Below are 27,623 nucleotides of genomic sequence, written 5' to 3'. Positions count from 1 at the left end.
CTATTTTCGTACTTTTCAATTGAGCGTCCGATCGATACAATTTTTTTTAATTCGGAGGACACTGGCATGCGTTTCGTCTGCCCCTTTGATGGAATTAAAAGGCGGAATTGTGTTCTTGTCTCTGTTAGGACCGTCGAATCGTAACGATTGGCAAAGATATGTAGGACTCGGGAGAGTTGGCAACTTGGGGAGTCGATTTAAGATTTCACCCGGGCGCTCAGTAAGCGCTATTTTGGATTATGGAGAAAAGAAAGGCGCGTATGAGCATTGAGATCTTGAGAAGCGAAAGAGAAATTCGAGAAATGATCAGCCCTGGCTAGAGTGAAAAGCAACAAGTCCAAGCTATCAAAACACAAAGAAACAAAGAGTCAAAAACCCCAATAGCCAAAAGACGAAAGAATGTTAATCCAGTCCCCCGAGACTCGAAAGACGAGTGTCCAAACGGCCAGTCAAAGGTTACCAACCGACCACAGAACCCCGTAAAAGGGCTAAAAGAAATCAAAAAGTGATTCGACCCAGGCTCGAACTGAGGACCTTCTGTGTGTTAGACAGATGCGATGACCAACTACGCCATCGAACCGATTTGGAGGTGTGGGTGTGTGTGGGGCCAGGCTCGGGCGCTCGGGGGTTCGTATTCGTGAGCGGGCGAGGCGGAGGTAAATGGATGATGGGGGAGTGGGTTGAAGATGGGGGGACGGAAGGTCCCAGCTGTGGGTAGATAATGCAAGTTGGATTGAAGATCACAGAAAAGCGAAGCGGTCTGGGGTTTAATTTATTGACTTTGCTTAAGTTGATGGAGAACCGAGCAGAGAGAGAGGGGGAGTCGGAGGGCATTTTGAGGGTGTTCATTTTACTCTTCAACGTTCATTGTCCAATAATTCTCGGTGATTGTGGCTGGGTGCTTGAACCCGTTGAAAGACGTTCAAAATGTGCTCAGACGGACTTTGATCTACTAACTTTGCACAGCGCAAAAGTCTGCAGAAGCATAGGCGGAACGCCCATGTAAAGGCACAAAAAGCCACTACAATGTACAACCAAAGGGATCAAGCACCCAGTACCCAGCACACCAGTACAAAAGAACAAAAGAACCAAGAGACTCACTCAACCAAAGCGACCCCCGACAGAAATTAATCAAAGACGCTCAGTCAACCAAGGTCCAAAAGCAACCCCGAAAAAATCAAAAAGGAGAGCAACCAAAAGAACTCAAAACAAAAAGTATGATTCGACCCAGGCTCGAACTGAGGACCTTCTGTGTGTTAGACAGATGCGATAACCAACTACGCCATCGAACCGGTTTGGGTGGGTGTGCTCCGGTGCCGGCTCGGAGCGGGGGGTTGAAAGCGGGATGGGGCCGGGTGCGGACAGGTGATGGAAGGCGTAAGGGAATCTAGTTTCGTTCTGTCTGTACGGTGTAGTACGAGGGAACTGTTACCAGGAAAAGGATAGGACTCCGTAGAGTAAGGTATGGTGAGCGATATACGAGGGCATAGGAGCGGAGAGAGTCAAAGATTGACCATTAGCGCTAGCTTTTACCAATTAGCCGCTCGGGTAAAGGTGGAAAACATATCACCCATCGGAAAATCAGTTAAAAACCATAACAAAGCCGCGGAGGAAGCAAAAGATGATTCGACCCAGGCTCGAACTGAGGACCTTCTGTGTGTTAGACAGATGCGATGACCAACTACGCCATCGAACCGGTTGGGAGCAGATAGGTGGCGGATGATCCCGACGCTGCCGCCAACGCCAATGCCAGCCAATACACTTCTGAGTGTCCTGCAAAAACGGTCCCCTGGCCCTGCGCGTCATGAAATGGCTAACTCAGAGACATGAAGGGTTGGGAGGGTACCGTTGCATACTGTAACGAAGATTGGTTGGCTGGCTTGGCTTGGCTTTGACATTGTCAATGGGATGGTCGTGGTGGGAGATGAGATGACTCGGATGAGGTGTATTTTGAATAGATGGATATGGATCATGGTATCCAGTCCAATCGTGGAAATTTGTACATACCTACCATGCTATTTAGCTGGAATACTGGATACCGACCGACTCCTAAGGCTCCTTTATGGACAAACGTGCCAGGCAATGGGCTGGGCCAAGAAGCGCCGGTGCATCGATAGTGAGTATGAATCGCGATCCTAAGCTTAGCTGGCAGATATTTTTCTAAGCCGCTAAAAGAGCCTGATAAACTTCAAGAAAGTACAGAATCGCTATAGGTATCACCGAGATAATCAGTTGTAGTGTAGCTTACCGCACTTCACCTTTAATTTGCCAGCTATCAACGTCGCAACGTCGCATCGAACCGCACCGATATGCGGATACTCATCCGCTTTTCATCCTATCGTATCCGCCACGCCAGATGACAGTGCAGTGATCAGCGATATTTCAGCGATACCTTGTGGGATGAAGAGTGAGGAAGGGCAGAATTAGCGCGCCCGGGACGGACCCCGTATGCGGCCAAATATAGACGAGGCACGTGCGTCAGCGAACGAGTCAAGGCGAAGCGGATTAGCGAAGGCTTTCAGTGAGACCTCGGATCGTGACCGTCAACTTTGTCCAGTTCTTATCTCCCGCTCTCGCTCCCAGTGCCCTCTCTCAGCGCCAGCACATATCACCGATACAGCTGCACCAGGTCGATCTACAGCTCATATCTGATATCTCAAGGAGCTTTTCACATCCACAAAGTTAAATTTTCGAGGGTCGACTTGAAGACCCGAACAAACGAACGCATACATCTACACCGACAGCAGGACAGCTCGACATCCATTTTCAAGGATCCTTTGCGTCGCCAACAGCAAAGGAGAACAAAAACCCCCGAGGATCGCAGCGACGTCCCGTCTGCGTTTCTCTAACCCCCCTGCAACATCTGCATGACCTTGCTCCATGACTACTTTCACACTCGGAACTTGCAGGCTTTCCAGCGCTTGCTCGATGGCAGCGCCGGAGTCAACAGCAGCAGCTATGACCGCGGTTCCCACTACAACTCTGGCAGCAACGCTGCGCCGTCCTCTTCTCCGGGGTCAAGCTGGACGCCTGGTCGGTCAGCCAAGGGAAACAGTGTGATGCATGGTAGTGGCGGCAGCAGCAATAACAATAACAACAACAACAACAGCGGCAACATAGAAGTGAACGTCAACGCACGCGACTGGCTCGGCCGCACGGTCCTGCACCTCGTCTGCGCGTCGCCGGAGAGCAGCAGCGTCGAGTACGCCAGATCACTTCTCAAGCACCCGAGCATCGACGTCAACCTCGCGGACACAGAGAGCATGTGGACGCCTCTCCATCGTGCGCTGTACACCGCGAATCTGCCAGTAGCGTACGTTTTTTTTCCTTCGATATAATATGCGGTTTATTTGCGATTTCGCTGGCAATATATGCTACCGATATGTGCACGGTGCTGACGTCATGTTTTTTTTATCTGGGGTTTTTCATTGTAGGCTTTTGCTGTTGCAGCGATCCGATATTGATGCGGGTGTCAAGGACGCGGAAGGATATACCGCCATTGATCTGTACAACTCGACTGTGAACGGGACGAAACCCGATCCCGCACAGCGCGACGCCGAGCTGTACACATGGGGCGCGAACAAGTTGCGTCTGTTATCATTTGCACAAATTATACAGATTTTTCTGACGATATAACCGCGCATATATCTAACCATACAACACAGAAACGCAGCATTGGGCCTCGCAGACGCCGATGACCGCGTCCACCCCGACCGCGTACTCATCAAGCCAGCCATCGCGCCCCCCGCCCACGCACCGCTCTCCGTGCGCTTCGCGCCGATCCCCGTGCGCCAGGTGTGCATGTCGAAGCTGCACACGGTCGTCGTCACAGGCGAGAGCGAGGGGAATGTGCGAGTGTGTGGGTTCGGGAGCGGCGGGAGGCTCGGCGCGTCGCAGCACATGCAGTATGCGCTAAAGCCGCTCCCGGCGCTCTCTGCGCCTCTGCCTGGATCTGCGCCGGCGGCTTTCTCTGGATCGTCGGTGTCTTCCTCGTCGTTTGCGTCGTCGACAATTTCCCCTGGAACTACACCTACGCCTGGCACCACGCCTACCCCTACGCTGCCCTCCGCGCACACGCACGGATCGCACCCGCAGATCCAGATCCAAATCGCAAGCGTTGCAGTAGGCCAAGACCACACGCTCGCACTCACAACCTCCGGCGACGTGTACTCCTGGGGCCTGAACCGCTTCGCGCAGCTCGGGTACATTGTAGAGTCGTCGTCTAATTCTTCGTCCACTTCCTCCTACACGTACACGCCGTCGTCGTCCTCGGCTGCGAATGCGAATGCGGGTGCAGGCTCGAGAGGATATGGATATGGACAGGACGAAGAGCAGATCCAGAGCGTGCCGAAGCGCGTGGTGGGTGTGCTCAGGCGTGAAGTTGTAGCGGGCGTTGCAGCCTCCCGGAACGCCAGTGCTTGTTGGACTAGGCTTTCTTCTGTCGGTGGTGGGCAGGAAAGCACAGCAGCAGGAGGAGGAGGAGGAGGGGTGGTGTATACGTGGGGCACGAACACGGGCCAGCTGGGGTATGATCGCCATGCCCAGCCTGTGCAGGTTCTACCGAAGCAAGTTACCAGGCTTTCGGCGCCGGTTGTTGGGCTTGCTATGAGTGTACGTTCACTTTCTTCGTTTTTGTTTCTGCATTTTCGTTTCGTTTCGTTATTATTATTATTATTTTAAAAAAGTTTTAAAATCTTCACCTCTCGAAAAAATATTTTTACTCTATGCTTTTTCTTGTTTTTTTCTTCTTGGTGGTCTTTTAATGGGAGATTGTGGATGTGGATCCTGATGTGACCTTGCTTTTTGTGGTGTAGGACACCGTGCTCGTTGCGCTGCTTGTAACGCACCATGTGGAGTGTATATGGAACGATAGGCATTATCGTATAAGGTACGTCTTTTTCCCCCAGTATTATGTATTGGGACTACACCGCTCATTTATTCACTTACCGTCCCTTTTCACTCACATTGACCTCACTCAAACAAAACCCACAACCGCACAATCACACAACCCCTAACCCCTAACCACACGTGCACACACACACACAACAGCTTCCCAACACACGCTTTCCCCTCGGGCATCGAACCCTACCGCCCACCTCATTCCATCCGCGACTCGTGGATCTCAAAGGTGACGGGTTGTGAAGACATGTTTGCCGCGCTCTCGTCGAATGGGGAGGTGTTTACGTTTTCGGCGCCGTCGGGTGATGGGGCCACTGTAAGCGGGGAAAGCGGGGGAGGAGGAGGAGGGAGGGCGGGGAGCAGTGTGTTTAGGCCGCAGAGGGTATGGGCGCTTAGGAGGAAATTTAGTGCTGTCAAAGTACGTGTCTTAGTATTTTTTTGTTATTTTCTTTATTGAGTTGGAGTTATTCTCTACTTTTTATCTGTCCTTTTCTATTTTGTACTCACTTTGACTGTCTTTTTACCCTTCAATTTTTAACAGGACGTTGCACTCGGTGCGGACGGCTCGATTATCATCTGCACGGAGTCAGGACACGTCTTCGTGCGCACGCGAAACGTGCCTACGGGTATATCAATCACTTCTTCGCCTTCTTCCTCGCCTTCTCTGTACACCACCCCTTCCTTTTCCTCAGGAGGTGGCAGTGGAGGAGCAGGGGGCAAAGCGTTCAAGTTCACCCGCGTGCCGTTCCTCCAGCGCGTCGTGAAAGTGTGCGCGAATGCGTCAGGCGCGTTCGGCGCCCTCCGTGTTGAGTACCGGCCGCGCGGCGTGGATGCCCATGCGGATGGCAGGAGCTTTGGGGAGGAGATTCGGAGGGTGAGGCCTTTTGTTGTTTCGATGTGGGATGAGGAGGAGGCTGGGAAGGTGGTGGGTGGTGAGGGTGTGCAGGAGGGTGGTGGGGGTGATGATGATGATGGAGATGGGAAGGATTTGGAGGGTAGGGATAAGGCGAACGCGAAGGGGAAGGGGAATGAAGTGAAGATGAAGGGGGACGCTCTGGATGCGGATGAGCAGGAGGAAGGGGGTGTAGGTATTGAAGGAGATGTTACGCGGGTGCTTGAGCTGTGCGATGTGCTGCTTCGCCAACAGCAGAAGCAGCAGCGTGTATCTGCCAGTCAAACTCAGGGCCAAGGTCAAGGACCAAACTCCCCCCACGCCACATTCGACCTACACTCTCACTTAAAATCCGGAAAGCTGCCGTACGGTGGCGACGCGGTGGTACACGTCCATTCGTTCGCGTTCCCCGTGCATAGCGTTCTGCTCGCCGCGCGCTCTGGGGTGCTGCAGGCACTCCTCCAGGGCGAGGTTCCAGGGGACAGCATAAGCGAGGCGGATGGGAGGCAGGGCGTATGGGCGAGCGTTAAGCTGTTGCCTTCGCTGCGCGTGCCAAACCCGAATTCAAGCTCCAACTCGAACTCAAACCCGAGCCCGGGCGTCGGACAAGCTGTGTCGCGTATCATGCGTCTTGAAGTGAAGGGGTGCCATCACCCGCTGACGGTGATCGTTCTGCTGCATTATCTATATGCGGATGAGGTGCTGGCGGTATGGGATCGGAGGATTGGAGGCGCGGAGGAGGTGCAGCGGGTGTGGGCGTTGTTGAGCGCCGGTGCGGCTGGTAAGAGTGGTGCTACCACTGGAGGTGAGAGTGCAAAGGGGGGCGTGAAAAGGGGAGGTAAAAGTGCCAATGCGAATGTCAATTCCAAGGTAGATGGGAACACGAGTGCGACAGTGAACCCGACGAGGGTGAGGCAGGAGCTGCAGCTCCTGGCGAAGATGCTGGATCTGCCTGCGCTGAGCGCGGCGTTGGAGGCGCCTGTGAAAAGGGAGCCGGCAGGCACGCTGGCGAGGGATATGAAGAGGTTGTTTGATGCCGTCCAGGTGGACCCTTCCTCCTCATCCAAGACGGCGCTGCGCCCAGACGTCATCCTCCAACTCGCCGACCGGGAAGTGCGGTGCCACTCGTTTATCCTGCGCGCACGCTCCCCTCTCTTTGAGAGTTTCTTTGGGCTGGAGGATTGGACGCGCAATCGGTGGGGCGAGGACGGGATCGTGCGTGTGGATATGCGGCATATGAGTTGGGATGTGGTCAGGTTTGTGACGGGGTATATGTGTTGTGGGCAGGATGAGGAGATGTTTTGGGTGCTTGGTATGTCGTTTTTTTTTTTTTGGAATTTTTCGAGTTGGATTGGTATTGACAATTTTACGTTGTGTTCGTTGATAGATTTTGTCAATTCGGTGGAGGAGCTTGTGCAGTTCATGTTCCAGGTTCTTGCTGCAGCAGTACGTCAAAGTCCTTCGATGGACATCAAACAGAACATTAATTTCTAACTTTTTTTAACCAATAGAACGAACTCCTCCTCGACCGCCTCGTCTTGCTCTGCTCCTCCGTCATCCTCGCACACACCAACATAAGCAACGCATGCTATATCCTCGCCGACGCCTCGCACTACCACGTACAACCGCTCATCGCTTCCCTGCACGAATACATCGCGGTCAACATGGAGTCCTTCCTCATCGACAACCGCATCCTCGACGACCTGCCACACGCGCTCGTCAAGCAGCTCGCCCACTTTGTGCGCGCGCGTCAAGTCGAGAAGACGCCGTTTGCGCGTGGAGGAGAGTTTGTGGAGGGGCTTCTGGAGAAGTATAAAGTGTGGTTGGAGAATGAGGATGTGCCAGATGTAGCGGGCTTTGTGAGGGCGGCGTCTGCGGTGAAGCCGCTGAAGCGCGATTTCTCCAAGGCGGCACCGCAGAGTCAGGCAAAGGGTGCGGCGTCGTCTGCTACTCAGTCTAGAACGTGGAGTGTGTTGGGAAAGAACAGCACTGCTGCGTCATCGACATCGTCCTTGTCGAAGACGGCGGCCGAATTCACTCCGCGTCAGACTCTGCGACGTCCGCCGTCGGGCGACGATATTTTCGCGATGGATGATCATAGTGACAGTGCCGCATACCCGACGATTCAGGAGAGCGGGAATAAATTGGCGATGCCTATGACGTCTCCTGCTGCTGGAAAGTCTCCGGCGGTATGGAAGGCTGCTGGTGCACCGAGGTGTGCAATTTGTATACAGCCTTTTAATTTGCACTGATCTTGATATTTTCTGTGCAGGGTTGATATGAAAGCTGTCATGGCGGAAGCTGCGAGCCAGAGTCAGAGCGCCACTAGCTCATCGCGCCCAGCTACCACCAACAAACCTTCACAAGCGGGTTCGTCTGGTCCCGGATTGACCACGCCGTCAAAGCAGGCAATGACGAGACAACCCTCTGGCTCTGGTCCGCCCCTTACTTGGCGCATCAACGCCGACCCGAACGCTGCTCCGCGTGGGCTGCCGTCGACACCGCCGTCTACGTCCGTGTTCGCTAGCGGCTCGCCGAAGGATGGGATGGCGAACGCACGTTTGGGGGCTGGTGCAGGTGTAGTTACAGTCCCGTCGAGCGCGTCGAAGGTGCAGCAGGGTGGTGCGCCCCTGACCCCTGCGCGCCCCGCGCAGACGCCTGGATTGGGTCCTGTTATCACGCCAACGAGACAAACGTCGTCGTCCAAAGTCAGCTTGTCGACGCATCGGAATGCTGTGTATGTTTTTTTTTTCTCTTCTTCTTTTGACTCGTTTTTGTCCCTTTTTTGACTGACCAGCGCGTTTGTGAATGTTAGTGGCGGCAAAGCATGGTCACAGTCCCAACCATTCGGCCCACCTCCCACCTCCACATCCACATCCACAACCACAACCACATCTTCACCTTCCGCGCCTACCAAAGGCGTCTCATTCCTCGCCATCCAAAATTCCCAGCTTGAAGCTACACCGGTGCGAGATAAACGCACGCTGCGCGAGATTCAGGACGAGGAGCGCGAGCTCCAGGCCGAGGCGGACTTTATGATGTGGTGGACGGCCGAGGAGCAGCGTGTGCGCGCGGAGCAGGAGAGAGAGGCGTTGGCGCTTGCGCAGTTTCAGAGTAATGCGAATGCTAATGGCAACGCGAGCGGTAGTAAGAAGTCTAGGAAGCCGAAGCCTAGGGGACCACCGAAGCCGAAATCGGACGCTGCTGCTGCTGGGGGTGCATCTGCGTTGACGCCGACGTCTGGTAAACCGGAAGCGGGGTCGTCCAGTGCGCCTCCGCAAGGTTCTGAGGGCGCAGGGTCTACGCACACACCCCGGCGACGACCACACAAACCACGTCAGAAAAGCCACGCAGACCCTTGAAGTTTTTTTTTCAGAATATCAACGCATCATCATCATAGAAAACATACATGCATACATCATCATCCGATGCACCATTCTCGCTGCTCAGAGTAGAATTCGAAGAGTATATGAACAATCTTTGCTTCGCTTTTTCTTTAATCTCGTAAATTATGTGCTATGATTATACAGGTCATTGTTTGTTGTATCCAAGATATACAATACTTGTTTTTAACTTTAAGTTGTTATGTTTTTTTGTGTGTTATGTTATATCTAGGTCTATATGGTAGATTTTGTACTACTAAAGTAGAGTTTGATATGAATACGACTATTTGGTTAATTGATACATCATAAAATACATTGGGGTTCCATGAAAAAAATAATGCAGTGGTGGGTGGTGGTGTTGTTGGGAGTGGTGGTTGTGAGAGTAAATGCTAAATGAAAATAGACAAAATATCAGATGTTGGGTGGATGAGTGTTACGATTTTAGATTTAGTGGTGCTCGTCGGATTCCAATGGGGGGTTCTCGTCAGGGTTGACTTCGGAATCAGGGCGAGCCAAGGTCGGGTCAGGAGGATGGTTCTCCTTGATATCCAAAGCATCCCCGGAAACACGAATCTGAACAGTATCGCCATCCCTAGTACATCGCAAGTAAGCAAAAAAAAAGACGTAATAATTCACAGAAACAAACGAAACATACCTGATCGTACCCCTCAACAATTTCTGCGCCAACGGGAACAGCACATCCGTGCGCACCACACGCGCGATCGCTCTCGCACCATACATCTCCGAATATCCATGTGCAGCGAGCCACTCGCGCGCCTGGTCGTCGACGTCGAGTGTGATCCTGCGGTGTTTCAGGCGCTCGGAGACGTCGTCCAGACGCAGTCCGACGACTTTGAGGATGGACGTCCGCGAGAGCTTGTTGAATACCAGCATCGAGTCGAGACGGTTGAGTAGTTCCGGTGGGAAGTACTCCTGGGTGCGTTCGAGCACTTCGGCTTTGGCGGAGGCGGTGACGAGGCCGGTTTCGGGGTCGCTTGCGGTTGAGTGGGCGAGGATGTCGCTTCCGAGATTGCTTGTCAAGCAAATAATAGTATTCTGCGAATGGATAAAATTTAACATGTGGAAGAGAGAAAAAAAATGATGAAAAGGCGTACCTTGAAGTCAACTTTGCGCCCTTGGCTGTCTGTAATAGTACCCTCATCCAAAATTTGTAACAAAATCATCGCAACGTCCTAAAAATTGAAGCGTCAGATGAAAAAAAAATACGCATATATTTGAGCTTGAAGTACCTTATGCGCCTTCTCAAGTTCATCGAGCAGGACCACAGCTAATTGATAACGACAGTCTCAGAAAAACAGGATACTGGGTCAGTTACAGATGAAAGACGTACCGTAAGGTTTCCGACGAACAGCCTCGGTCAGCTGGCCACCCTCTTCGAATCCAACATATCCAGGTGCAGCTCCGATGAGACGAGAAATCGTATGCCTGTCGTGATACTAACCATGAAAAAAAGTTTAAAGTTAAACCTTATATTACTTAGTCAATAGCTAGTAAAACCCACCTCAGACATGTTAATCGTAATCAACCCTCTCTGCTCATCATTGTACAAAAACGATGCAAGGGCTTTGCAGAGCTCGGTCTAAACAACCAGGTTTCAATAAAGATTGATGTGGTCAAAGTAACAGTTGGGTCGACGCACCTTGCCAACACCAGTAGGTCCCAAGAACAAGAACGATGCGACAGGGCGATTAGGAGCCTGCAGGCCTGCACGAGAGATACGAACAGCATCGCTAATCGCTTCAACAACATGATCCTGCCCCACCACTCGCTGACGGAGCGCTTCTTCCATCTAGATCAATCGACGGAGTATCATCAGCAACCGAACAAATACACAACGAACACAGATCTAAAGATTAAAACTCACATGAACAAGCTTATCTCTCTCGCCCTTCAACAGATTCTGCACCGGGATGCCCGTCGCCTTCGCCACAACCCTCGAGATGTCGTTCGACGTCACACGGTCGTGCAGCATCGCCAACGGCGACTCCTCCTGCTCCGCTGCCGTCGCCTCACTCTCCGTCGGCAGCTGCTTCTCCAGCTCGGGAATGGTCGAGAACCGCAGTCGCGACGCGAGCTCGAACTGGCCTTGTCGCTGAGCGACCTCGAGCTGGTATTTAGCATCTTCGAGCTGTTTCTTTGTGTTCTTGATCTTTTGTAGTCTGTCGCGGGCTATTTGTGGTAAAAGAAGATCATTTGTGAGTTGTTAATGCGATATTAGATGAAAGATTTACGAAAGGAACGCACCAGCTTGCCATAACCCTGTCAGCTCCTCCGCCATTTGTCGTTTCACCAACAAATCCCCTTCGACCTTTCCTCTCCTCTCAACACTGAACACGTCTGTCTCTTTTTTCAAGCTCTCCAGCTCAATTTGCAGCGTCATAATCTCGCGGTCAAGTGCCTCGAGTTCGTCAGGCTTGGATTCCTGTGCCAGTCGCAGTGACGACGCCGCTTCATCCACTAGATCAATTGCTTTGTCGGGAAGGAAACGATCGGAGATGTAGCGTGCTGAATATACCGCGGCTAGGTAGAATTTTCGAAAACATTGAGATATATGCTATCCATATTCAGAAAGTGGGACTAACCTGTCACTAAAGCGCCATCGGAAATTTCGACTCCATGGTGTACCTCATACCTCGGCTTCAACCCGCGCAGAATTGAGATGGTCGACGCCACGGTTGGCTCTTCAATGGTGACAGGCTGGAAGCGACGCTCCAGAGCAGCGTCTTTGCCAATTGTCTTGCGGTATTCATCGGCTGGTTGGACATTTGGCGTTAAATCTTGTTGTAGATGATGATATATGCTACTTACGTGTCGTTGCACCGACTAGCTGAAGGCCTCTCGCCAAGGCAGGCTTGATCATCTGTCCAGCATCAATAGAACCTTCCGCTTTCCCAAGATTGAATAGCGTATCTGTATTTTCGTATCAGTATTCCGCATATATCTATACAGAAGAAAAAGGGAAGGTTTACTCACGAACTTCGTCGATGAAACAAATAACCTTGCCGCCCTCCTCTTCAATATCTCTCAGCAACGCTTTGAATTTCTCCTCGAACTGGCCACGGATTCCGGATCCTGCCATTATGGCCGAGAGGTCAATGGAAAGCACGCGTTTGTTGTGCAACGACTGTAAATGCGATCCATCTTGTTAAAAAGAGTGATATGTCTGTCAAGAAGAAGAACGTACTTCTGGGACCTCTTTTGATACAATTCGACTCGCAAGGCCTTCGAGAATGGCCGTCTTGCCAACACCAGGAGGACCAATAAGCTGAAGATGAAACAAGTCAGATACATTGACCACTGTAAAGAAGTGAGGGGTCATACCACTGGGTTAGACTTTGTTCGTCTTGATAGAACTAGAGGTTAACAAAGACGGGTCGTCAGAATGATGTCAAACACGGTATGGATGACTGTATATCTCACTTTGAATGGTTCTCCTGATTTCTGTATCAAGTATATGCGTTAGTCCTCGGGTGTTGAGTCACAATGAGACCAACACGAACCTTCGTCTCTTCCAATGGTAGGGTCCAGCTTTCCGTCCTTTGCCATTTGAGTCAAGTCCACACTCTGTTCACGGTTAATTAGTATGATAAATACACTTCAATTGAATGAGACTGACGCACGTATTCCTTCAACGCCTCTCCCTTCGCCTGCGGTTGACCGAAGCTAAACCCAGGAAACCCTCCCCCTCCCCCTGGCCCCCCTCCCCCAGGACCAATGGCGTAGTGCCGCAGATTTTGAAGGACTCCACTTCGCGGCAGTGAAACACATGCCGAAGGAACTAGAAGAAGAGGGCCGGGTCGCGTTCGAGTTCGTGAATACAGAAGCTGAGATGTTTGAGGTCGAGAGATGGAAGAGTACCGTTTCGCGGTGTTGGTTAACACGGCCTTGCCGATGTGTTTAGAGAAAGGCTTCGACTTCGTCGGTGCCAGTATGCTCGACATGGCGAAATTGTGTAGGTGTTCAGGTTAAGACAGTGGTATGTTTCGGTGTTCAGTAATGTCGTTCAAAAATACGGTATTAGAAGAAAGAGTATAACGGAGTTAAGGAGGACCAAAATTAGAGGCCGTCTGGGTCTGTTTGAAGGGCGCTAATACGCTATCCTATAGACGTTCGTGGACGTTCGAGAATTGTCGAGAAAATGAGAAGGAAATACGCAGAAATGCCCAGAACGTTCGCGTCACTGGCGCGGCAGTGTCGCGGACCCAATCGGTTCCCGAGACGAAAAAGGTAATGTACGGCAAATACCGATGCAGCCGATCTCGCCGAGCGCGAACTTCGTCGAATTGAACGAAACGAACTTGAACCAAACTCGAACGATATTCACTGCATTTGAAGAAACTCCGTCCATTTTCATGTGAGATGGGTGTGCACGGAAATTTTCCATAGGGGCCAAGCCGTGGAGTTCTTTCTCTTTAATTGGGATGGGCTAAAGAACCCCTGATAGCGCGGAAGTTGGCCACTTCAACTCCCCGATGTCACCAGCAGTGGTGAACACCCGTGCTTGAAACCCGGTTGAGTCACCCTTCTGTTGAGACTTTATAGGTGTAGTTGCACGAATCTCAGATTCTTAGCACGTAGGGAGATTGTAATGCTTTAACCAGGATGACCAGTGAATTCGCATACTTTGCAGAGTTCAGTGCAAGTTGAGTTGGTATGGTTGAATAGCATGATATTTACTGATAGAGCTTAAATGTCGCACAGGTGCTCAATAAGGCGCAATGAACGTAGATAGTATTTGGAAGTATCAAACTACAACCCATAAACTAGGAGGGGAAGTAACTTAAAGGTTCAAGTTGATGGGGGTGCAGCCAACATTGATGAGACCGTTCTACACATTCACCAAGATTGATAAATAAACACTCAATAAAGAAACAGTCAATGACTCACGAAGGTGTTGCCAGTGCAGCAGACTGGTTGAGCAGAGCACGAGTTGCCTCCAGCTCCAATGACGGTGATAGGAGTGCAGCCGACTGCAAGCAAAACGATCAGCCATTGTAGGATATGGTAAAAAGTTGAAAATTGTACTCACGACCGAGGAGACCAGTGACGGGCCCGAGAACAATGCCCAAAAGACCGAGGAGGAGGTTGGTGGAGGCGGTACCAGACTATCAAGCAGATAAAGTTAATTACTGATGACAATGTCAATGTGCTATGTCAACTAGCGCACCTGGAGAGTCTGGTTGCAGCACGAGATAGTGCCAGTGTTGCACTGGTTGGACGGGCCGTCACCGTTAGTGCGGGGGAGAGCAGTGGCCGCAGCAAGGAGGGGGAGAGCGAGAACGAGGGTGGAGGCACGAGCGAACATCTTGTAGGTGGAGAGTGAAGAGAACTTCGAGTGAATGACTGTAGCGATGAAAGTAGAACTGGATGTTCGACTGAAGAATCAGTGGTCCAAACCTGCCCTGCTTTATACGTTTTTCACCAGATCCCGATGTCTCTGCTCAGCATGAACGAGAATCTTGTGCGCTGGTATTATCCGAGGGATAAAACATTCCATAATGCCTTCGCCCAGCCTGGGTGCATCGAAATCTTCAGGGTCCCGATGTTGTTTAGACGGATGTACGTCTTTCGAATTGATCGAAATTCAAAATCACATACAATCAGACATTAAGCCTGTCACTTCTATGTCAGGGCTGCGTGACTTGGTTGTCCTCTGACCGGGGTTCGCCCTTCCCTGATTCGATAAATGGCTATCGTACTGCCCGCAAACCATGATCTATTTTTATACCACCAACTCTGATTGGACGGCAGTCATCTGCTTCAGCGCTTTTAATCCGCCAAAGCTGTGAGCAACTGCACAGGAGTCGATTCAGGCTAACGTTTTATCGCGTATGTAAGACGATTTGCATTTCACTGATTTCAGTCCTGGGTCCGTGGTTCCCCACGATGTCACTACGTTGACAGTCCGGACAATGAAATTCTCGACTGTGATACGCTTGGCCCCCAATCGTTGGGGATTGGTGGATCACTGCACTTGTAGGAGCTTACCATATGGCCTTTGATTAGAAATTATCATAGGGGATACGAGCACCTCACTTCCATTGTGCTATCGCTCCAACCATCCATAACTATGCCGATCGATCTTGAACTTGGCTTGCACACTAATCGTCTAAGTTTATATCCACCCTCGATGCGGAGACATTAGAAATCCAGAGCGGCGAAAGTTTAATAACTAATTAATGTTAGTGTCCGAATGTAAATTTGATTGTTGGTGGTCAAGCAAAAGTAAATGGGATTGATGCACAAAACAACTCGAGACAACGCTAAACCATAATTGGTTGAAGGCATGCCGAAAGCGTTACGTGAGAACGGACGAGTTGGAAAGGGAAGGCTCAATCCGATTGGTGCTTCCGAGCTCAGTGGTCCGGGCCAAGTCCGCGATTTATGAGATGCGATGCCGAAAGGGCTGAGTCTATGATGGACAACTACTGCACCCTGCCGTCTGAACGGCGCTGTCTTCGGAATGGAGGAAGCACGATTTGGGCGGAATCAGAAAGGGTAAGGAATACACTTGACACATTATCTGGTGCTAGTTGGTTCGCCGTCTCATTCATCTCATTCTTACAGAGCTTAGTGATTAGACACGAGTAACATAAAAAACCTTCAAATTCCGCCTCAGTTCTAGATTTATGGATGGCACAGCGGCATCTTCCAACATGTGACCCTAAGAAGCAAGTTCAAGAACATCGAAACTAAGCGAGAAGCAGCCACGAGAGATGCTCCAACTTCCAAGGTACCATTCGGTCAAAAATGTATTAGACTAATCACTGGTGAAAGGTGAGCTGACACCAATTGCCGAGGGGTAGCGGAATAATACAATTTCAGGTACATTTTGAAGCATTTTGAGATCTTGTGGCACAGAACGTTCAACAAGAGTACGTATTTGAATCACTATTTTGAAGGACCTATAGAACAGCCTCATCGAGAAACTCGCGGCACGCTAGCGAAATACAGTAGTTTTCTTATGAATTCAAGCAATATATGCCCCAATATGGAGACTTCCATTCCAAACATAGGCAGAAATGAGCTGCCCATTCAACACACTTAAAAGACAATATGGCAGAAAGGCCGATGTTGACGAAGATGCTGTATAGAGCATCGATGATAGGAGTATAATCACAACCACGACCGAGCAAGCCTAGCCTGATTTGATCATCCTCACTTTCCTGAAAAGAAACAGGGCGCCACGTTGCTTCGTAATAGCCTGGGCGTTGGTTGAGGTAAAAGTCAAGATAAAACTTGGAACTTGAGATTTCTACATCTAAGACTCCAGGCCCCAGCTCTGCACGTAATGGGGACCTGAGCAAAACACCGTCACAGAATTCTTCTTGGCTTTCGAGGGACCCGGAATATGTACCTCAACTATTCACTTTTTAGTTAGACCCGGATCAAGCGTTGGCCAACCCTGGACGCACCGAAACTTTGCATTGAATTTATTTATTTTACAACTCCCTTTTACAAATAAAGTGCTCTGGAAATCATAAAATGGGCCGCAATCGGGACGCATTAGATTCAGAGAGAACAGGGTCTTCATGACAAGTGCTTCCGGTTGGAATCAGCTTCTACGAATCAGTACTAGACTACTGAATTGACACAAAATGCTGTAGAGCATCTGAAATGGCCCTGCAGGTACATTTCCCAACCCGTATAAGCAGTTAGACTCAAGAATCATCTGATCGCGCAGCATGATCCGTTAATTGACCCAAAATGGTGAGTTCATTTCCAAAAGCGGACGCTAGCCGCGAGTTGCTAAGAGTTCAAATTTCGCGCCTCATATCGTTCATCGAGAAGGTACAAGATATTATATATTGGTTTTCAAAAATTATAATCGCTAAGTTCTCAAATTCTCGTATACAAGACGGTTTGACACGAAGTACACAGAGCGCGTCATACTCCCGTCACCCCATCGAGACGTTGAAGTCCTCTTAAAGGTTGATGTTGATGGGAGAGCAGCCGAGGTTGATAAGACCATTCTACAATCGCATGTTAAGACACTAGTGTGCAGCATTCAATGATAGAATAACTCACGAATTGGTTGTTAGTGCAGCAGACGGGCTGGGTAGAGCAGGAGTTGCCTCCGATGCCAACGACGCTGAGGGGAGAGCAGTTGACTGGCAGAGTCGATCCTATCAATGCGCCGTTCTCGGATACAATCCATAGTAATCTACTTACGACCGAGGAGACCGGTGATGTCCCCGAGAACAATGCCCAACAAACCGAGGAGAGAGTTGGAGGTGCTGGAGGTCGACTATATTCATAAATCAGCCGATTAATTCTTTAGTCCGGAGAGTAATTGAGACTTACGCTCAAAAGACTGTTGCAGCACTGAACAGGTCCGGTATTGCACTGGTTCGAAGGACCATCAGTGCGGGGGACGGCGCTGGCAGCAGCAAGGAGAGGAAGAGCGAGGACGAGAGCAGAGGTGCGGGCGAACATCTTGAAAAAAATTGGAGATAGGACTCAGAGAAAAGTAAGCTGAGAGTAGTAGCTGAACTGTGTTCGACTGAGGAATGCTGTTTAATGCCCTCCCTTTTATACATTTTCAGAGTCAATGTTGTCCGCAGAGCGTACAAGGTTTGCAGTATCGACATCCCATGTTCCGTCGCGGCTCGGCCTGGCGTTCTCGTAAAACCAGACATTGCGGCTGTCATTCTTGTCAGGGAAGTAATACGGCTGCTGCCGCTGGCTGTACTCTGATTCGACAATATTTGACGCAAAGCTACATAGCCGCCACAAACCCATTGCTCTCATTAGACATTGCATTGATCAGTACTTGTAAGGCTCAATGCCGTCCTCTTTGACTGAGACTGATCCCACTCAGGGAGTTTCCACGATGTCAATAATTCGACAGCGGGTAGTGATTCCGTTGAGGCATCCCTATTGGTGCGGTAAGGACGCTTTGCTATTCGTTGGCCACTGGAAGTCAAGAGCCAATCGTCCTCCCCTCAACTCCTCAGTTGTTCACCAGAAATGTCAGAAGTTCTTACAGAGGTTGTGAACCTTGGAGCCGCAAGCTTCTGAGAACGTGGACTTTCGTAACGATCTTCGGGTTGGTTTACACGGTAATCACCTTAAAACATTGTACCTCGACTATTCGCTTTATGGTTAGACCAAGATATTCAATAAGAGCACACTAGGCTATATGTGGTTGCAACTTCAGTGCCTCATTGACATTTATGTGAAATATAGATGAGAAAGTGTGTGATTGGTCATATCAAACACAATGACCCACTTTCACTCCCTCCATCACGTTCACCGCAGTCCCGCATAAGCCGCATTGCCGCAGAAAACCAAGAAGTCGAAAAACATCGCGGTTCCATGCATTTGATGGACTGGGAACGACATAATATAAGCATAGTATCATTGGTTCATTGTAATTTCAAATCCCCCCTCTGCCCCGAGTCTGCGCCCAAGAGTAAGCAAGGTTCTTTCAATTGTTTTCCGAGAAAAACATGACCATTTAGGCGTCTCAACATCATGGCTGAGTCGAAGTGAGAGATCACGAGTGTGCTCACTCCATGCCCTCGGTTTAGGAACGTGGCCAATCGCGCGTGGTGGTGACCTCTCAGAAGTCTTTCCACTTCTCTTTGTAGTGACTTTATCCCACTCTTCCAACAATGGCTTCCGACACAACGCGAGATGACATTTCGAGAACATAGGTATCAGGTCCGAGGAATCTCCAGACGTCTTTTCCTAACTTTCCTCACACTTTAAGCTGGCACTGGCGGGCAACAAAACATAGCGTCTTCGAAATAGGCTTATGTACCTCAATCTTATATTCATAGCGGTCAAGGGCGATCTGGAATCTCAAAGGTACGTTTCAATTCCAGTAACTTCCAGAATGCGTCCATTTTTTGGAAGAGGACACTGGCACCCGGCAACTACTTTGACCCCAGCGATAGCGGGTCCAACTTGAGTTCGGACCTCACGCATGTTGTCCAAATCCTATGCCAGTTGACTGTTGGGCAATTCGGATTGAGCACCGTCCTTGAAGTTTGAAATATTTTTCAAGGTAAGGCAGTGTTTGTTATCGGGTGATTTTCGTCGGCACAACATACGTTTAGAGTTAAATGAACCCGTCAAATTGAAGTGCCGAACCGGAATAACTGTCTTTGCCGAACTTGCAGTTAATTTTGGGCGTCTATTAATAGCCCAGCACGCGGTCCTGATAATGGTTTTTGTAAAGCTGAATGTACTCACGTCGAAGGTTTGCATTGTTTAAAGTAAACACTTAGCAGTTTAAAGAAAGACTATATATCCAAATACCCAAACAAAGATCCACATTTTTTTTAGTTATTTTTTACAAAACAAAAGTGCTATTCCGAGCGGCAACTGCAACAAGTCTCAAAGTCCAAGGGAAGTAAGATGTCTCAAAGGCATGCGTTTACAAGTTGAGGTTAATGGGGGAGCATCCGAGAGCAATGACTCCGTTCTTTATAAAATCCGTTTAGACATTTAGAATTGATTGGGAAGCACAAAAAACTTACGAAGGAGTTGTCAGTGCAGCAGACAGGTTGAGCGGAGCAAGAGTTTCCGCTGATGCCAACGACGCTAATGGGAGAGCAGTTTACTGCACATATTTTATCAGATACCAAATTTTATGGGGTACAAAATATAACATACCTCCAACGAGTCCGGTGACAGAGCCGACGACGACGCCCAAAAGACCGAGCAGGCCTGCGACTGAGCTCGAGGTCGCCTAAAAATCGGGTTACAGATATTAGTTATGGTTTGATAATATCTTTCTGGCAACTCACGCTCTGAGTAGAGTCGCAGCACTGAAGGCTGCCAGTGTTGCACTGGTTGGATGGGCCGTCGTTACGGGGAACAGCACTGGCGGCCGCAAGGAGGGGGAGAGCGAGCACAAAAGTAGAGGCAGCACGAGCGAACATTGTGAATGAGTTGGTTTGGTTGTTGGAGAGTGTAGTAGAGAGGCTTTTTGACCACTGGACTGAGGAATGGTACCCCAAAGTCGTTCATCTTTTATACTGGAGGGACTTGCTGCAATCTAGTGTAAACAAAAAGTTAAACATAGCAAATGAACTTGCTGATCAGAATCACAGCAGGAAGAAATATTATTGGATCCTCACGTTTTCACGCCGAGGTGCCTGGAGGTAAGCTTTTCCCGATTCTATTATTACCAGTCATCCGTGCACCGAAGCACTGTCAAATGTTGTGGAGTGGAACCACCGGGCGTGTCCTTTGCAGCACAAAAATCAATGCAATTGATTCGGTAACAATACAATCTGCTGCCAAAATACATATTGTCCTTTCGGATCGATCATTTATCTGTGCGATATTCCTCATGAATTCGATGCATCAGTCGTCTTCATCTGTGGAGCCTCCACTCTAGGGAATTAAAATCAATATTGAGCTCTGCAAGTCATGAGAGAACAAGACCATTTTCGTCTATCTCGTCTTAAATGAAAGATTCAAAGCATACTAGAAACTTAAGTCGGTTAAATTGACTGAGATCTATTATTGGTATAAGATCTTGTTCGATGTCAGAGACCAGACCTTGAACTATACAAGGAAAAAAGGGCTGGCCATCGGTCGATCAACTACCATCTCAGTCCAGAGCATCGTCAAAAGAGGACTAGCGCAAACATCCTTCAACGATCACTATTAGACGCTGATTCTAGAACCTGCAACCTCACAACTTCATATTTTGGTGAGTTGCTATTGTAATTTCTCTACTTGTAAAAAATAAAAGCATCGCCGCATTTTTGATTATCATTGAAACAAAGAATCTGCCCAACACCGCCAAGTTCATTGGTTCTAATTTAACATCGTTGATCCATGCGCGCCTTGGACATCGGTATTGAAGCTCGTCACTTTAGCCACTAAAATAAGAAATAATTAAGAGCTATAGGCGGTTTGCTTGAGGCTCCCAAATCGATATAAAATGAGCAAAGAATTTCGTCATAGCGGAACTAAAGGAGCTGGTCAGGGTGATGAAGCAATGATGTCAAGGGTAGCTCTCGTCAGGTTGGGTTGTCTCTTAGATGACATGGACATGCCCACACGATCCCCAGGTGAAGTGTGGGACTGCAAAGATCCCAAGATACTCGCGGTCACTGTATGAGCTTTCTACTCATTTTTCTGCATGGCCGCGGACGAGGAACCAATCGGTGCTTGAGATAAAAATGAACGAACAAATGCGGTGATTGCGGCCCGCCACCGACGATCTTGAACCATCCGGGATTGGACTTTCTTTATCACGTTCACCAAGGCTGTTCCCAGCTTTTGCTCCGACCGAGCTCATTACTCGAATACACGATCCACACAATGGCCGAGTGGACAGAGGAAGAATGGACCTCCTTTATCCAATCGAAAGTAGCTGAGGTTCTAGGACAAAATGTATCCACTGATGATTCGACGCCTTTGGCCTCTCTAAGCACGCCGAGCGACCCACGTTTCCCTCTGACGATCGACCACACGTTGCTCAAACAGGATGCAACCCCTTCGCAAATCGACAGTCTCTGCGATGAGGCAATCCAGTACGGCTTCAAAGTACGCATGGCCATAGCATGGTTTCCATTTTTTTCGTTCCGGCTTACTGACAGCCTTCACATTTTTTTTGCCCGGCCTTCGCAGTCTTGTTGTGTGAATGGAATCTACGTCAAGAGAGTGACAGAACGTCTCGCTGCGGCAAACTCGAAGACAATCGCGTGCTGTGTAGTCGGATTTCCTCTTGGTGCCGGATCAGCGGACGCCAAAGCCTAGTCAGTTCGTCAAATTTTCCTGTTCCCAGGAATCACTGAAAGGCTAACCAAGGATCGACACAGCGAAGCACAACAAGCCATCAAAGACGGTGCACTAGAAGTTGACACTGTCATCCCTGTTGGCCTGCTTCTTTCCGATGTGACCCAATATCGTGAAATTTATAACCATCTCAAGACCATTATCACGGCTTGCGCTCCTGTCCCTGTAAAGGTCATCATAGAGACTGGGTTGATTCCTTCGCCAGAACTCAAGATAGCAGCCTGTATTCTCTCTGCGGAAGCTGGTGCCGCTTTTGTAAAAACCTCAACTGGATTTGCTTCAGGAAGTGGGGCCACCAAAGAGGATGTGCGGCTCATGTATAGAGCCGTGAAGTACAAGGGAAATGTACAAGTCAAAGCATCTGGGGGTGTTCGCTCTTTCGACGCCTGTAAAGAGATGTTTTTAGCCGGGGCCGAGAGGATAGGGACGTGAGTGTTTTTGGATAATCATGATAAGATGACTCTCCATTTAATCAAAATTTATAGGTCGTCTGGTGTCACGTTAATCAAAGACGCTGTCGTTGTTGGGGATGGATATTAATCCGTCATATCCTCCTAACAAAGTGGCGTTAGAAATCATATCACACAAGATTTGTCAACACGTAATGGTTTTCTTGATATAATGCAGCGGTCATTGGACTAAATTTCAATGATCACACACTGGACACAGGCAGGTAGTGCTAGGTGAAATTTGGCAATGCCGATTTCTTGAATTCTGTTGATAAAACGTGTTACAATGCGAAGTTTTTTTTTTTTGAACGAATGCTGCTCCTAAAGGCCTTTGACTCGGGAAACAGCTTCATAAAACGCCTGCCCTTGGAGTTTAGCAATCTCGAGCTCGCGCTCAGTGGGGAAACGGGCTCCGTCCGGTCCCGCGAATGTTCCAGCTCCCCAAGGAGATCCTGTGTAAAAAAAAACGCTCAATTAACTGGATTTTGAGCTGTAGGGTGCGAATCAGACCTCCATGAACTTCGTCCAAGGACACCATCTTCGCATATCCAGTTGCGTACCCAAGCGGCACAAAAATCATGCCGTGATGCACCAAGGTTGACATGAACGTGAGCACCGTCATTTCTTGCCCTCCGCCAGGACCTGACGTGCCAACGAACACCCCTGCGTATTTTCCGGAAAGGCTTCCTTGTGCCCATAGCTTTCCGGTTGCATCCCAAAAAGTCTGAAAGTGGCACAAAATGTGAATATATGCGCAGCCATCCATTTGTCTTGGGGGGTTATACCTTTAGCTGAGCGGGCATGTTTCCATACCGAGTAGGTATTCCGAAGATGAAGGCGCCGTATTTCGTCAACGTTTCTGGGGTTGCAATAGGGTAGTTAGACTTGGGAGGCGCAGACATCTTGGTCAAGATTTCGTCCGAGAGCGTTTCTTGGACTCTAGATATATGCGTCGCCCGTCATGAGTCAGCTATGGGGTTGTAACGATGACATTGGTAGGAATAAGACTAACTGATATATATCGGCCTCGCCACCTTTTGATACAATCCCTTCTTTGACGCTCTCGGCCACTTGGATGTAGTATGAACTCAATTGACACTTTGAAGACACAACTATCTAAACTTACTCTTTAATATATGCCCGTACATGGAATAAATTACGATGGCAACTTTAGGCTTAGAGTTGGGAGACATAGAGAAAGGTGTTGGGTTTACAAAAACGAAAAGGTTTTCGCTATTAAACAGGTTTTGGAAGTGCAAGCTTGCAAGCTGCGAGTCTCAGACAGAAAGACTTCATGCTATTTTTGGACTGTGCCTTTCAAGGGTGCACGCGAGTCGCGACTCCGACGCGGGGCTCCAAAAGAGATGTTCATGGATTGTATTACAATTGCAATGTGATTATTCCAGATTACCTATTAATTCTATACCATTTATACGGCTCTATATCTTTCCCCGTAATTCTAAATTTCTCTATAGTTTGACCTTGGAAAGGGTCTCGTAGAAGGATTTTCCTTGGATTGTGGCAACTTCGAGCTCGAGCTTCGAGGGTTGACGGGCACCGGTGCCGGATGCCAGGGTTCCAGCTCCGTAGGGGGATCCTGAAAGAGAGGCGATGTGAGTTCCTCGATATGACTCAATATATAATTGCAACGCACCTCCATGAACTTCATCGACGTTGGTCAATTGACCGAAGGCAGTAGAGTAGCCAAGAGGGACGTAAAGGATTCCGTGGTGAGCAAGGGTGGTGATGAAGTTCAAGATGGTGGACTCCTGTCCTCCTCCGAGACCAGCGGTCGAGACGAATACGCCAGCGTATTTTCCAGCGAGAGCACCTTTGGCCCAAAGCTGTCCAGTAGTATCCCAGAAAGTCTGCGATTGTGATTAATGCCACAGATACCAGCAAGGATTAAATATTGAGTCATCGCGTACCTTGAGTTGAGCGGGCATATTACCGAATCTGGTGGGGATGCCGAAGATGAATCCATCGTATTCGGTGAGAGTCTCGGCGGTGGCGATAGGGTAGTCGGGTTTAGCAGGAGCGTACATCTTGGTGAGAACCTCCTGAGGGAGAGTCTCCGCGACTCTGTGAAAGAACAGTCGGGAAGAATATTTCCCCCAAGGAAAAGAGTGGACGTACTGGTAGATCGTGGCCTTGCCACCAGCAGCCTCGATACCAGCCTTCTCAGCCTCGGCCACTTCTCAAACACTTAGATCGATCGCATCGAAATTGTGTAAATGTCACTCACACTGTGCGATGTGGCCGTACATGGAATAAATGACAATAGCAATCTTGGGTGAAGACATTTTTGAGGAAGTGGAGGTGTTAGATGGCTTTAGATGTGAGGGGTAGTAAAGTGCAGAGGTTGTTGACGATGGAAGATGTCCAGATTTTACTGGGGTTTATATAGCAATAATCGTACATTATTCATCCTTTTTATATGGCGTAAGCTTGAAAGCACAACGCGACTCGCTTAGAAAATTTCGAATAACGTTATTGAGGATAGGGGCTTTTCACCTCTTTTCATGAGAATCCGTTTCTTGATCAGGAAAGGAAATTTCAAATGCCAATCTTTTTGACTAAATCGTTCCCAGTCATACGAAATGATCAGTCAACCCTTTACAACCCATTACAACAACTACAACCCTATGTACAACACTGAAAATGATTAGTTGAGGAGCCACACAAACTTAGAATATCTAATGGCATATTTTACTTTCGGAGCACTTCCACTTTAGCTGCCGATTGCCAGCGCCGACTACCGTTTTCGAGTCGCATATCGTGATAATCGTTAAAAATCCAATCAACATGTACTGACATCATACCAATACACGTAGAGACACGTATTCACTCTCAAGCAGTACTTGGTATTGCAACCGCTCTGTGACGCTCTGCAACATGGATATAAACAGCAGAAATTTCCGTAAAGTTCTACTCGGCGCTTATGTATCCTCTTCATGCCGAGCCTAGGCCATGATAGGATCAGGTGATCGCGCTTGATGGCCACGCGAGGATCGACATCGAACCCGGCTTTCGGCTTCGGCGAGTCCACGTTCTTTAATCTGCGTGAACCTGCGTTCAATCCTGGTTTCTTGCAAAAAAAAGAATGTACGTGTACATCTCTTTAAGCCCCGAGCTTCAAAGATTGAATCACAGGGGAACTTGATGTCATTAATTCTTTGTAGCTAAATATTTAACAACTCTGAAACTCTACCCAAAACAGCACATAAAAGATCTCTGTTCTTCTTCGAAGTTTGGATATCTCTACGGCACAATGGCACCTTTGTCATTGTCAGTGAGGGTATCATAAATCGGACACAAGTCCTCCCAAGCCGCTTTGTTACATCATTAGAGTAAGATCGTGTAGAATTTAAAGAAGTAGAAACATACTCGGAACAGGATTTGCAGATTCAATATCGTCAATGTCCTCCACCATGACTACTGCGAGGCCACTACAAAGTACAACTCGTCAGTGAATATGTTCATATGTGCTAATATGACGAAGAGAATTACTGACGTATTAAGATGCCAGTCAATGTGGCTTCACATAAGACGTTAGAATTGTTGTTAATTTACCAAAGCTACAAGAGGGAAGTCTTACCAATGGAGGAACCAAGGTCCCGGATTGTCGGTCACGAAGCGGATGGTAACATCGTCTCCAAGAATACCTGTGCTGACAACATCACGCCGAACTGGGTCCACATAGTTGTAGGTAAGACTTCCAGCACTCCTAATGACGCTGAATGTATGCTGATGGCACCCAATTAAAAAAATGCTTCGGATTGAAAGCTTCAATTACTCACCCCGTGAAGATGGAAGGGATGCTGAATACCGATGTCATAGAGAAAAATTAAACCATGAAAAAGAATGGAAGTTCAAGAGCTTACCGGAGCACCCACTACACTGGTCAATAGGCCGCCGGGAATGGTAATCTCAATAACTTTATTTGGAGGAAGTGGGTAGATGGATCCAGAGGGAAGAAGTGAGGCTACACAAACGCATCAACTTTTACATAAATGGAACAGTTAAATCGATCCTTACCGGCACTTGTAGTACCACTGAGAATCTGCAGAAGGACAGGGACATTAGGGGAAACAAAGGGAACACCATTCACTAGGAATTGCAGTGTCAAGGGGTTCTAAGCCAGATCACTCAGTTGATCATAATGTCAATAAAGTATGGTCGTTTGAACTCACAAATCCAAGGGCAAGGTTTATGTTGACGTCTGCTCCACCTATGGTGGGCAATCCAGGCTAGAATTTAACAATTTCTATTAAAACTCTCACCACCATGGGGGAAATCAAGCACGTACTGCAGCAGGATTTGTCAACGGCTATAACAATATTCAGCGAAATTGTTTATAGAATTACGACAAGAAAGACACCTACATGCAAATCGATTTCACGCAGAGGTGATGTAGAGACCGGTGGTATCAGGACAAATGCAGGATATGTGGCGGCCGCACCGCTATATCGCAAAATTGCGGAGTTCAATCCACCTAAAAATCCTAATGTCCCAACACTTGGTTGTGCGCGGATCCCTTCGGAGTCATGACTTGTCAGAAAGTAACTCCGGAATACACAAAAATCTTACAGTAGTTGTCAATTTCTTGGTTCGCATTTAGCTATCACGTTCCAAAATTAGAGATGTTCTAAAGGTTATACGACTGACGTTACTCACGACAAACGAGTATCTTTGACCAGCAAATATTTGTATGGAGTCAACATCAATAGGAACAACGTTTTCTCCTTCGACTTCGATGATTTTCATGGTATGTCCGTCAATCGAAAAGACGAAATTTGGATCACAGGAAATGGAAACAAGTCGGAACCGGTATCTGAAATGCCTATTTCAGGAAATGTGATGGGGAGTTATTTTTGGACGGTACATACTTGGTACCCTGGACCACGTTGACTATGGCAAGTGGAGAAGCAGGGCCCCCAGCATAACGGCCCTTTCCATTGATTACCGTAGAATCGGGAGTCCTTCATAAAACATTGAATGGTGTTCTAGGAAATGTAAAAATTTATGACACTCACGGAACTGGGCCCTCTTGAGGAGAAGGAACATCTGTCATTATATCGCATGAATACCGTTTCTGCCTCGTTCGACTCAGGGCGGTGCAAGTAACTTACGATACCTAGCTTCTATTTAGGCATTATTCCAAATTGTAGAATTGACTCAGTTGCTTACCAGTCTCCAACAGTGATGACGGTA

General features: G+C 48.6%; 9 protein-coding genes and 3 non-coding genes across 12 annotated transcripts; 2 read left to right on the top strand and 10 right to left on the bottom strand.

Moving 5' to 3' along the window:
• Window positions 1-506: 506 nt before the first annotated feature.
• On the bottom strand, window positions 507-580 carry JR316_0007731. Its single transcript has one exon. It is a non-coding gene; the product is annotated as a tRNA-Val (tRNA).
• Window positions 581-1,218: 638 nt separating this feature from the next.
• JR316_0007730 lies at window positions 1,219-1,292 on the bottom strand. Its single transcript has one exon. It is a non-coding gene; the product is annotated as a tRNA-Val (tRNA).
• Window positions 1,293-1,622: 330 nt separating this feature from the next.
• JR316_0007729 lies at window positions 1,623-1,696 on the bottom strand. Its single transcript has one exon. It is a non-coding gene; the product is annotated as a tRNA-Val (tRNA).
• A 1,171-nt stretch (window positions 1,697-2,867) lies between these two features.
• JR316_0007728 (BTB/POZ domain-containing protein 1) lies at window positions 2,868-9,153 on the top strand (the record flags this gene model as incomplete). Its single annotated transcript, XM_047893459.1, has 11 exons — window positions 2,868-3,054; window positions 3,121-3,313; window positions 3,435-3,584; window positions 3,666-4,611; window positions 4,815-4,888; window positions 5,050-5,317; window positions 5,441-7,103; window positions 7,179-7,237; window positions 7,303-8,006; window positions 8,064-8,528; window positions 8,589-9,153. The coding sequence occupies 11 exons, from the start codon at window positions 2,868-2,870 to the stop codon at window positions 9,151-9,153; spliced, it is 5,274 nt and encodes a 1,757-aa protein (XP_047746774.1).
• Window positions 9,154-9,621: 468 nt separating this feature from the next.
• On the bottom strand, window positions 9,622-13,136 carry JR316_0007727 (Heat shock protein 78, mitochondrial; the record flags this gene model as incomplete). The annotated part of the gene is made up of 17 exons (XM_047893458.1): window positions 9,622-9,766; window positions 9,830-10,230; window positions 10,290-10,367; window positions 10,425-10,462; window positions 10,526-10,631; window positions 10,697-10,774; window positions 10,835-10,984; window positions 11,060-11,364; window positions 11,440-11,715; window positions 11,778-11,948; window positions 12,004-12,105; window positions 12,169-12,319; window positions 12,380-12,460; window positions 12,517-12,548; window positions 12,616-12,636; window positions 12,696-12,759; window positions 12,816-13,136. The coding sequence occupies 17 exons, from the start codon at window positions 13,134-13,136 to the stop codon at window positions 9,622-9,624; spliced, it is 2,520 nt and encodes an 839-aa protein (XP_047746773.1).
• An 839-nt stretch (window positions 13,137-13,975) lies between these two features.
• On the bottom strand, window positions 13,976-14,500 carry JR316_0007726 (Fruiting body protein SC1; the record flags this gene model as incomplete). The annotated part of the gene is made up of 4 exons (XM_047893457.1): window positions 13,976-14,023; window positions 14,083-14,165; window positions 14,225-14,300; window positions 14,363-14,500. The coding sequence occupies 4 exons, from the start codon at window positions 14,498-14,500 to the stop codon at window positions 13,976-13,978; spliced, it is 345 nt and encodes a 114-aa protein (XP_047746772.1).
• A 2,620-nt stretch (window positions 14,501-17,120) lies between these two features.
• JR316_0007725 (Fruiting body protein SC1) lies at window positions 17,121-17,937 on the bottom strand (the record flags this gene model as incomplete). The annotated part of the gene is made up of 5 exons (XM_047893456.1): window positions 17,121-17,168; window positions 17,224-17,321; window positions 17,368-17,443; window positions 17,500-17,631; window positions 17,734-17,937. The coding sequence occupies 5 exons, from the start codon at window positions 17,935-17,937 to the stop codon at window positions 17,121-17,123; spliced, it is 558 nt and encodes a 185-aa protein (XP_047746771.1).
• A 1,642-nt stretch (window positions 17,938-19,579) lies between these two features.
• JR316_0007724 (Fruiting body protein SC1) lies at window positions 19,580-20,087 on the bottom strand (the record flags this gene model as incomplete). Its single annotated transcript, XM_047893455.1, has 4 exons — window positions 19,580-19,627; window positions 19,683-19,765; window positions 19,819-19,894; window positions 19,953-20,087. 4 exons carry the CDS (start codon window positions 20,085-20,087, stop codon window positions 19,580-19,582), a joined length of 342 nt encoding a protein of 113 aa, XP_047746770.1.
• A 1,396-nt stretch (window positions 20,088-21,483) lies between these two features.
• On the top strand, window positions 21,484-22,500 carry JR316_0007723 (Deoxyribose-phosphate aldolase; the record flags this gene model as incomplete). The annotated part of the gene is made up of 4 exons (XM_047893454.1): window positions 21,484-21,708; window positions 21,823-21,920; window positions 21,984-22,388; window positions 22,446-22,500. 4 exons carry the CDS (start codon window positions 21,484-21,486, stop codon window positions 22,498-22,500), a joined length of 783 nt encoding a protein of 260 aa, XP_047746769.1.
• A 230-nt stretch (window positions 22,501-22,730) lies between these two features.
• JR316_0007722 (Protoplast secreted protein 2) lies at window positions 22,731-23,602 on the bottom strand (the record flags this gene model as incomplete). Its single annotated transcript, XM_047893453.1, has 5 exons — window positions 22,731-22,861; window positions 22,920-23,133; window positions 23,195-23,348; window positions 23,422-23,479; window positions 23,536-23,602. The coding sequence occupies 5 exons, from the start codon at window positions 23,600-23,602 to the stop codon at window positions 22,731-22,733; spliced, it is 624 nt and encodes a 207-aa protein (XP_047746768.1).
• Window positions 23,603-23,878: 276 nt separating this feature from the next.
• On the bottom strand, window positions 23,879-24,712 carry JR316_0007721 (flavodoxin-like fold protein; the record flags this gene model as incomplete). Its single annotated transcript, XM_047893452.1, has 5 exons — window positions 23,879-24,006; window positions 24,064-24,277; window positions 24,338-24,491; window positions 24,546-24,603; window positions 24,655-24,712. The coding sequence occupies 5 exons, from the start codon at window positions 24,710-24,712 to the stop codon at window positions 23,879-23,881; spliced, it is 612 nt and encodes a 203-aa protein (XP_047746767.1).
• A 958-nt stretch (window positions 24,713-25,670) lies between these two features.
• Window positions 25,671-27,483, bottom strand: JR316_0007720 (Acyl-coenzyme A oxidase 2; the record flags this gene model as incomplete). Its single annotated transcript, XM_047893451.1, has 14 exons — window positions 25,671-25,741; window positions 25,797-25,858; window positions 25,924-25,947; window positions 26,008-26,156; window positions 26,210-26,230; window positions 26,294-26,394; window positions 26,448-26,544; window positions 26,603-26,659; window positions 26,719-26,739; window positions 26,795-26,946; window positions 27,000-27,030; window positions 27,087-27,243; window positions 27,299-27,391; window positions 27,446-27,483. 14 exons carry the CDS (start codon window positions 27,481-27,483, stop codon window positions 25,671-25,673), a joined length of 1,074 nt encoding a protein of 357 aa, XP_047746766.1.
• Window positions 27,484-27,623: the final 140 nt, after the last annotated feature.

Source organism: Psilocybe cubensis, chromosome 7 (genome assembly GCF_017499595.1).
Source record: "Psilocybe cubensis strain MGC-MH-2018 chromosome 7, whole genome shotgun sequence".
NCBI classification, from domain to species: domain Eukaryota; kingdom Fungi; phylum Basidiomycota; class Agaricomycetes; order Agaricales; family Agrocybaceae; genus Psilocybe; species Psilocybe cubensis.
This window is presented reverse-complemented; position numbering and strand designations above follow the sequence as displayed.